The 10,067-nt window shown below is 52.9% G+C and overlaps 1 protein-coding gene across 1 annotated transcript; it reads right to left on the reverse strand.

The window, feature by feature from the left end:
* Positions 1-1,402: 1,402 nt before the first annotated feature.
* P2RY1 (purinergic receptor P2Y1) lies at positions 1,403-4,329 on the reverse strand. The gene has a single exon (XM_032119752.1). It carries the CDS (start codon positions 4,263-4,265, stop codon positions 3,174-3,176), a length of 1,092 nt encoding a protein of 363 aa, XP_031975643.1. The 5' UTR covers positions 4,266-4,329; the 3' UTR covers positions 1,403-3,173.
* Positions 4,330-10,067: the final 5,738 nt, after the last annotated feature.

A 10,067-nucleotide genomic window follows, 5' to 3' on the forward strand; every position in this document is an offset into this window, starting at 1 on the left:
CAGGGATCACCTCGGGCCCCTAGTGCTGGTGGACTGATTGCCTTCCACAAATACAACATAGAAAGGGTCACTTTAATGACAGACTCTCGGGGCTCCCCAGGAGCTCATGGCTCCAGCCCTCGCTCTGCCTGGAGATCTGCTTGGGTGCCCAATCCCCCCAGCTGACCAGCATTCTCTCAGGTGGGACATCCAACACATGGTTCTGGCATGTTCCAGGTAAAAAGGAGGTGTGAGAGCAGACAGGAATTTGGTGGGATTTTGCAATGGCTCCAACTACCCCATGCCAAATACAGCAAGGCTTGAAAAGGAGCTCTACAGGAGGTTGTGAGGCTCAGCCCCACAGCCCAGTGGGATTCAGCAGTGGCTGTGGCAGCTCGGTGTGTGCAGCTGGGACTCACACGGGGCGTGGAGGGAGGTGTTACCTCTGCAGGGCACAGGAGCTGCGAGGTGGAAAATCAGCTGCGTGTAAACGCGTTTAATGACCCTGCTCGGCGTGCGCCGGGAGGCTCCTGAGCACGTCCACCTGGGAAGCTGCAAGTGCTGCTTCCTGCCATGGCTGCTCGGCAGTGACGGGGACCTTCCTGCAATGAAGTGTCCGAAGAGACCTCGGCGATGACCCGGTGGATCATCCGGCCACCTGCACCGTTCCCTCTGGCCAGGCCAGCGGCCGGGAGCGAGCCCCGGTGGGAGCGCAGCCACCCGCAGGGGTGCGAGGCTCAGGGCCGCCCGCAGCTCCCCAGCGTGGCTCTCCCTGGCCTGGCTGGACATGGGTCTCTCCTGCCGCCGTTTCGGGCCCTGGCCCCCGGGTTCCACGCACACCAGGAGGAGCTGGCCAGCTCTGCCACACTGAAGAGCCATAGAGCAGAAAGGCTGCAAGGAGCCGCACAAAGCCCGACCTGGCCGTGTGGGCCTGCATTCTGCTGGGGCTGCTTGGGACCTTTTGTCAAACGTGAATTAGTGGAACATTTTATTTCCTAACTGAAAGCAAGAAATTGACCACGAAGCATTTGGAAGCGAACAGGATTTTCAACACAGAGAAGCAGATTCAAAGAATATCCTATTTTTATGCTCCCTCTCCGTGTAATTCATCTGCCATTCCAAACAAGATGTGCCTCAGCTGAATGAAGCCTCAAATAATCACATAATAGGAGAAGTCATTTATTGTGAATCAGGCTCTTTCTGTGGTATATAAATAGTCTGTGCTGTTCCACAGGCTTTGTCAGTCAGAATTAATTAGCAATTGACCCTTGCTTGAGATTTCTTCACTACCTTTACATTTTTCATAGGGCTAAATGAGCTCTCCACATTGCTTTAAGAGGCTTCCTAAGCTGGAGCTTCATTTACCTCTAGGCTATAAATCAGTAGTTTAATTTATCACTAGGTTACATATCAGCAGTGAATAGTCAGGGTGGAATTGAGTTTATTATAAAGGTGCTCTGTTAGAAGACACAGTATTACAGTGATTGAAACATGCTCTTCAATTTTCCATTAATGCCCAATTCTGAATATGACCACAGAGAACCACACTTTACAAACTTTACATTTAGCATTCTAATAAATAAGTTCAATAAATAGGGACTCTGCAGAGGAAGCCGTACATGTGAACAGAAGCTGCTTAACAATGTTGTCAAAAAATAACTAGAGCTACTCTCATTTGTAACCAATCACTGGAAATTGGTAAGTAAAATATAAATATTTTACTCTTACGATGCAGACCAGAGGAACAAAGATCTGTTAAAAATCACCCTTAGGATTACATTGAACTTAATTTTGTACACTAAATTCATAATTCAGAGCATGCTTTTATACCGCTTTTAGCACAAAATATTTTCAAATACATTTATTAAAAATCTGAGAAACGAGTGAGACTGCCCATGTAGAATTTCATCTGTGCCTGATCACTAGCTCTTGTGTTACACAATGTTGCAGTTTGGCTAATTTTGGATGAACTATTCCACATTTGGAGAAGATCTATAGTAAAGGGCCGGATTTAGTCTGTAGTATGTTGCAACATCTTGTTAATACAGCAATGTATTTGTCAAAGTACAAAAAAATTAATTCCCCCCAATTACTATTATATATATATAATATATATATAATCCATTTATATTATCCATTTTAATAGTTACTTTTCTCGGGACACGACTCTTGTGTCGTCTGTAAGGACTGCAGGAACAGAACCATTCTGGTACCAAAGGCAGGTACCCGGAGCACGCGTTCCCTGCAAGGCTCAGCTGCTCCCAGCACACCCATCTCTCCCGTTCCGCCCAAGGCTCCCGGTGCCAGCGGCTGTGCCAGCGCGGTGCCAGCAGCCTCCGGGCCGGGCGGCTCGGCTGGCGCTCCCCGGCCAGCCAGGCCACGCCACCGCCCTGGGCGCAGGGATGGGACCGGACCCTCGGCCGCCCAGAGCCGTGACCCCGCACGGCCTCGCTCCCCACGCCTGGCAGCGCCCGCGTGCCCGGCAGCGCCCGGGGACACCTCCGCTCCCGAGGGGCCCGGGCACCGGGGAGCCCTTGGCCGCGAAGGGGGGCCAGGTTTGTCGTGAACAACCATTGCAATCCGAAAGCACAACCATGCACACACCAGTAAAGCCTACCTTGAGTAAAACACCGGCACTGAAAGAGGACTGAACCATAAATGCCACCAAACTATCAAGTAATTATCAGCACTAGAAGTAGATGAAAAAATAATAAAACTGAAAATGATAACTGCATCATGACTTCGATTTAAATCCTTGCGTACAACAGCGAGTGAGCAGAAAGCTTGGTCTGTGACTGAGCCTCAGAAGACAAGATACTGCTCTTATTTTTATTTCCTATTTTTAAAAACAGGCTGACTGAGAACATTTTCAAACGTGGGAGACTAAGTCATTAAGCCAGATGCACTTGGATTGCTCTCCTCCTTTAGGGAATTTACTTCATTTTACTTAGATATCTGACACAAGTCAGAAATAAATGAAACTACTGAAGGAAAGCTGAATTTTGACACATTATTTTCCATTAAAATTCTTCCACTGACTTTGTTAAGCATTTTCTAAGACCAGAAAACGAGGCTTTACCTAAAAAAGAATTTGAGACTGGTAGATTTTCCTCACACACTTGTAAGCCCTACAGTCTCCTAGTGCCTCAAAGCAGAAGATTTTTTCAAACTGTTCCCAAATCTTCTGCATTTGTTCACAAACTGGTATCTCCGTTCTGTTTATACTCTGATAAAATATTGAGAGTCATTTCCTCACTTTTGGACTGCACATTGTGTTCGCTCCTTCTGGATGATTTCCTGGTCGCCCTGGAAAGCCGCCTTCGGAAGGTGTCACCTGCCAGGAAGTAAAGGATGGGGTCGACACAGCTGTTGAGGCTGGCCAGGCCCCTCGTCACTTGGTAAGTGGCATAAACCTTGTCGTTGAAGGCACACATATCTGGGGTTTGAAAATCCACCCTGGCCCTTAGATTTAAGGTCTTCATCACGTGGAAGGGAAGGTAAGACACTGCAAAGACCGTCAACACAATAATGACCAGGTAAATCGATTTTCTCCTGAGAGGAGAATTGTCCAAATCTTTGTAAATCAAAGCTTTCACAATGAGCCCATAGCAACCAAGAATCACTATGAAGGGGATGCAGAACATCAGCACTGTGGTGCACATGCTGTAAATGAAGTAACTTCTCAGGTAATCATCAGCTGTTGTGTCATAGCACGTTATGGTTTTATTTTTCCTTATCCCTGTTCCCGAGTAGAAGAGTATTGGAGAAATCACAGCCACCACAAGGACCCAGACCAGGCTGCTGATGTACACCGCGTTCTTCTTCTTCAGCCTCCCCAGCGACTTCAAGGGGTGCACCACTCCTGTGTACCTGTGCACGCTTATGCAGGTTAGAAACAGAATACTGCCGTACAGGTTCACGTGGAAGATGAACCTCTGCAGCTTGCACATGATATCTCCGAAGATCCAGTCTGTTTTGTTGAAGTAGTAAAAGATGAGGGCGGGCAAAGTCAAGACATACAAGAAATCGGCTAGTGCCAAGTTGAACATGTAAACCGAGATGCCGCTCCAAGGCTTCATGTGGAAGACAAACATCCAGATAGCCACACTGTTGCCCAAAAACCCAGTGATGAAGACCAAAATGTAGACGGTGGGCAGGTAATAGAACTGGAAGCCGGTTTTGGTCAGGGAGCACTTGGTGGTGACGTTTCCCGCAGACCAGCTGCCGCTGGATAACAGGTTGGGTTCAGTTCCGTTCAGAGCAGCAGAGAGAAGGACTTCGGTCATGATCCTTCCCCCAGAGTCACATAGGTCTGAGGCAAAGCAACGAAGTCTCTACAGGCACAGTAACGCATCTAAAAAAATAAGAGAGCAAAGGAAACCGAGCTGGAAGGTGAGCCCTGCCCTGCTTTTCCTCGGAGGTTTCCAAGCGGCGGTACCGGGCCCCGCTTCGCTCCCCGCCCTGCTCCCGGGGAGCCGCGCACGCCTCCGCCACCGCGGGCTTACCCGGCCGGAGCGGGAACACGGACAGCGACAGGGACAGGAACGGGGACAGCGACAGGGACGGGCGGGCGGCGGCGAGGCCGAACGGGCGGCGGGAGCGGGGCCGAACGGGGGCAGGGAGCGGGGCCGAACGGGGGCAGGGAGCGGCCAATCCACCCGCGCCCCTCGGCGATCGCCGTCGCTCCGGCCGCCCCCGCGGCTGCCGCCCCGTCCCGCCGCCCTCCCGCCCGGCTCCCTCTGCCCGCGAAGTCACCTCCGCCCCCGGCCCCGCTCCCCGCGCCGTCCCCGGCCGCCGCCGCCCCCCAGCCCGGCCGCAGGAGCGCCGGGGCCGCCCCACCTGCCGCCGCCTCCTCCTCCTCCTCTCAGCCCGCGCTCGCCGCTCCGCGCCGCCGGCAGCGCCCGCCCGCGGGGGGCGGCGTCCCGGCCGCGGCTGCCCCGGCGCCCATGGCCGGGCAGCGCCGGGGGCGGCGGCTCCGGGCGCCCTGGCAGCGGCAGCGCCGCGGAGCGCGGCCCCTCGGCGGGCACAGCGCGCCGGCCCCGCCGGACTGAGCCGGGCGGGACGAGGCGCGGCTCGGCCCCGGCGCGCCCGCCCCCCGCGCCGCCTCCGCACGGGCGGTGCTGCCGCTCCCGCCGGCACGCGGGGCCGAGCTGCGCGACGGGGGACGGGACCGGCGCTGCCCCGCTCCAGGCACCCGCGACACGGAGATCCGGGGGCCCCGGCGCGGGGGAGGAGGCGGCGGTGGAGCCCACGCGGTGCGGCGGGCGTGGAGCCCGGGCACGGCCACCGGTGTCTGACGGTGTCACCTCATAGCCCGGGCAGGCGGGACAGCGAGCGCTGGCCGGAGGCAGGATCCCTTTAGCCCTCACAGAGATGGGGCGGGGTCACTTCAGCTTCCGCAGCGATGGGGTAGGATCCCCTCAGCCCTCAGAGTGATGGGGCAGGGTCATTTCAGCTCCCGCAGCGATGGGACAGGGTTTCCTCAGCCCTCAGAGTGATGGGGCGGGGTGGTGCTGCACCAGGGCTAAGACCTCTCTGTCCCACGTCTTTGCCAGTGGGCGGGGGCCAAGGGTGCTGCTCCCGAGCTGCTGCCAGGGGTGGAACAGCCCTTCCCTGATTCTGCTTTCACTCAACCCTTTGAAATCTGCTCTGCAACCCAGTTTAAGTGACACGAACATGTTAATTGCTGTAAATGGAACAGCTGAGCAGAAATATGCTCTACTGACCTCTAATTAAGCGCTATACATTTGGCACTTGAGTCAGAATATGGTTATTATTTATTGTCTTGGCAAAACACAATCTGCTGGTTTCAGCCATTTCTTCCTCGTTCCCATTTTCACTAAGTGTGGTGGGTGAGACATGAGCCAGTCAGAGCTGCTCTCAGCTCAAAGCTGTGTTCTAGACAGAGTGTTATTAGTCCTTCATGAATATGTATTCATTTCTCAAACTTTTGAGTCTGTTTAAATTATAAAACTTCTTTGCTAGGAAGCTTAATTGGGAAATCAGCTGCATATTGTACCCCCGTGGGAATATGGAAGTGGCTGCAGATGGAGTCGCCAGCCTGGCTTCACTTTTGGGACAGCTCAAGCTACAACGTCAAAGCAACCGCTTCAGTTTTGTAAATATAATACCTTTCCTTCTTGTATGTTAGTGCTTTTTTCCCTTCTGTATTCATCCACTAACAACTGCTTATTCACTACTTTATATTCTTTTAAATTTTAATACAAAATGAATGTGAGGAGAAAGGACAGTGAAAAAGGAGACAAGAGTAACACCTGTAAAATCCATGTTGTACAGCAAACCCGGTTTGCAGAGATGTTCCATGGTGCCCTCTAGGATTTGAGAGCACTGAGAAAACGAATCCCAAGTCTTCATATTCCCAGGAAAGCAAACACCCAACCCATGAGCCAGACACATGGCAAATGCAGTACAATGATATCAAGCCTACCATGCTAGCTTAGGGAAAAGCCATCTCGCTCCTCTGAGAATCAGCTGCATGACCCAAAGCAGAATTTATTTTAATGAATGACCTGGATTATTGTGTAAAAAAGTAATAAAATATGCAAAGCGATGCTATTAGTAGAGGAGAAACCTTTTAGTTTCTCTCTCCCTTTGTAAGTACCATTTCACTAGTGACTTCTCAGTGCCACTGCCCACTGCAGCTTCTCGTGGTAGCTTCCTTGAGTTTCCTGTCTTGAGCAAATTTTGAGTCATGCCGTAGCCGTGCCGATAAGCATCAGTAAATATGCAATATGAACTCCAGCCTGTTTCCCTCGGTTACCTAAGCAGCGCTGTAAATCCAAACTGGAAAGACAAAAGGTTGGAGCAGCAATTCCGGGAGCACATAGCTGCCGGGGAAGGAGGCATTCCTGGGATTTGTGCTGGTGCCGGAGCCAGGCTGAGGTGCAGGCAAGGCCAGGCACGGGGAGCGGGCCGTGGGGAGCTGCCGCGCTGGCAGCGCTGCGGAGCCAGGCGGGAGCAGGAGCGGGAGCGGGAGGAGGATGTTCTGCCGGGTGGGATGTTCTGCGTGTGCTGGGTTTGCCCAGGCACCTGCGGTTCACACCGACCTCAGGGGTAACGCTGACACGACAGAGACAGCCCTGGGGAATCCGTGGCTGCATGGAGAGGTGACAGCTGGACTGGCAGGACATTCCTGAGGTACCAGTGTGCATGCTGAAGGATGAGTACAAAAGTGCAAATACCTGAAGGCGGGAGTGCTCTGTACCAGATCCATCCTTCCCATCCCTCAGCTGCAGGACTCTTGATCTGTAACTAAAGACTCCAAGGCCAGATTTATAATCTGATCTGAGAGACTACAATTTATTTAGTCTTCCATGTCCGGGCAGGATTTTCCAAGATACCTGACTCATCTCTGTAACCTTTTTCTGAGTGTCATCTCATTTATCAGTGGCTCTTTGGAAGGGTGGGCTGCTGAAGCAGACACTGGTTGTGACACGTGGCTGACATTGATTGCAGGCACCAAGCTGCCTCCCTGCCCCGGCAGTTTCCAATGGTAAATCTCTGGACCCGTGCAGCCTGTGCTGGCCAGGCAGCTCATCCCTGCTGCCTCATGGGCAGCCTGCACCTCAGCATGGCCCTTCTGAGCCTGCCGGCACCGGGAATAGAGATCTCACATCCTGGGTACAACAGTTTTCACATTCAGACTGCAGTGCTTCAGCTGCAAAAGGTCCAAACACATGAGTAGAGAACGAGGCAGATTTTTTCACAGCCACACTGTTCCATGCCTTCTTCCACAGCCAGCAAACGAGTGCCTTCCTGCTTGCCATGCCGAGCTGTTCTTATTTTGGAGCACAACATGAGGCATGTTGCATTAGCACCTTTCCCTCCATCGCTCCAGCATATGCCTGGAGCTGACTTGGTTTCTGTCTGGTGGAGCTGGAGCTGAATTCCTTCCAGCTCTGCCTCTTAATGCACTTTCTGCAAAATCTGGGATTTTATACCACTGATTTCCATTAAACTGAATGTTTTGTTCCGTTAACAGCTGATTTAACCCAAACGGGTGATCTATCCCTAACAAGGAATGAAAGTGTGCTGGAGCACAAGTGGAAATTCCCAGTCAGTCCAATTAGGGCTGAGCTGTCGCAGTGTGGGGGAGTGTGAAGGGAACAGGCTGCCCATGAATCCAGCTGTTTCTACCTGTTGCTGCTGGTTATCAGGAAGACTTAGACTCAGATGTCAGTGTTTCAAGGTGTGCTGGGACAAACAAGGGACCCAAACCAGGTGCAGGCTGAGAACTGGTGGAAGGGAGCCTTGTAAATGGTCATCACAATGCCTGCTTATAGAAAGGGAAAATACATACATATATGCACACACACAGAGGATTTAAGGCATGCTGCATCTCGCTCAGGAGTGCTTCTGGAAAGGACAGGGGAGCACAGAGCTCGGAGGGTGAGCACAGAGCTTGGAGATTGAGCTGCTCTCAACTCCCCACCACAGGACACCTTACCTGCTGCAAAAATGCCGATTTCACATTTTACCTCAATTGGCTTGTGACCTACCTATTGGCTTCTGGAGAGCTTCATTCGCCTTCACCTTAGGAAACTCTTTAGGTCAAACAACACTTCACCACATTGTTTTCTTTCTTCAGTCCCTGAAGCTTCTTTTATTCCTTTTTCATGTGTCACAGAAGACAGCATCTCTTCCCAGCACTCCTTATACACCCTGCAGGCTTTCCACAGGGAACCCAAAAAATACAATTTATTTTATTTTAAAATACTTCTGCCTGCAGTGTATAAAATACTTTACAATATTCCCTTTTTCCCTTGTGAAGGGCAGGTTTCTGGTGGTTAGTTCTGCACCAGCCCCAGGGATTCTGTGGCCTAGTGCACCACAGGAGCTGCTCTGGTGCAGAAAGGAGTTCGTGTCCCCTGGGCCCCCGTGCGGAGGTGAGAGGGCAGCGGGAGCGCACGGACGGCCCCGGCCCTGCCGCGGATCCTCTCAGCGCTGCCGGCCTCGGCCGCCGCTGTTTGCCTTTCCTCGGAAAACAACCGGGGAAATGGCAGCTCAAGGGCTGATAAGAATAATTAGACGTGTCTGTGGCAGATAGGACACGCAGGGCTGGCGGGAGCAGGTCTGAGCCGAGCTCCCGGCCCGCGCCCCGCGGCTGCCAGCGCCCGAGGGAGAACGGGGAAAGGAGCTCGCTCTGCACAATGCCCCGACAGGAGAGGGCGGGAGGGGGTCGGGCTCTGCTCCTTGGGAACAAGGGCCAGGACAAGGGGAAGACAAACCCAGGTTGTACCAGGGACCCCTGAGGCTGGATAGCGGGAAAATTTCTTCACCAAAAGGGTTGTCCAGCCCTGGCACAGCTGCCCAGGGCAGTGGTGCTGTCCCCATCCTGGAGGGGTTTAAAAGCCCTGCAGATGTGGCACTTGAGGATGTAAGTGGTGGCCTTGGCAGTGCAGGGGGACTTGATGGTCTTGGAGAGCTTTTCCAGCCTAAATGGTTCTGTGACTCTATGACTCCAAGCTCTGATGGTGTTTCTGCCCTGTGCTTGCTGTCCTTGCAGAGCGGAAGCTGCTGTCCCTAGGGACTGCCAACCGGCAGTTTTGGGGGTGACAGAGACGTGCTGTGCCCCAGCCCTCCAGGAGACTCCCCAGTGCCTGCTGTGGCCTGGGCAGCAGCTCCCTCCCCTCCAGCACAAGAGGAGCTGACTCCTCTCTGCATTTTTATGTCTGAGCTGACATTTTGCTGCCTTGAAAACAAAAGCTGTTCCTGGGCTAATTAACTGGATCTCACACAGCATCGTGTGTGCCCCAGGGAGCCAGAGAGTCCCAACAGGGTGTGAGCTTTGGGATGCAGAATGGCACGGTAGTGTGCTGGGAAAAGATGATAGTTCTATAATCAGTAGTGGGAGATGTGGTGAGCATCCCACATGGGAGGCGGGAGTGGCGCGTCCGGCAGGCCCAGGTCAGTGTCCGATGGGAATCCCACAGGGTCCCATAGGGGTGACTACTGCACGTCTTTGCTTCTCCCTTTTTGCCTTATTAATATTATAAACCAACAAGGATAATGAAGCTGTTCTGGAGTCCCTTCTGTATTCCAGAATATGCAAATGGTTTGTGATAGCA

Source organism: Corvus moneduloides, chromosome 10 (genome assembly GCF_009650955.1).
Source record: "Corvus moneduloides isolate bCorMon1 chromosome 10, bCorMon1.pri, whole genome shotgun sequence".
Classification (NCBI taxonomy): Eukaryota; Metazoa; Chordata; class Aves; order Passeriformes; family Corvidae; genus Corvus; species Corvus moneduloides.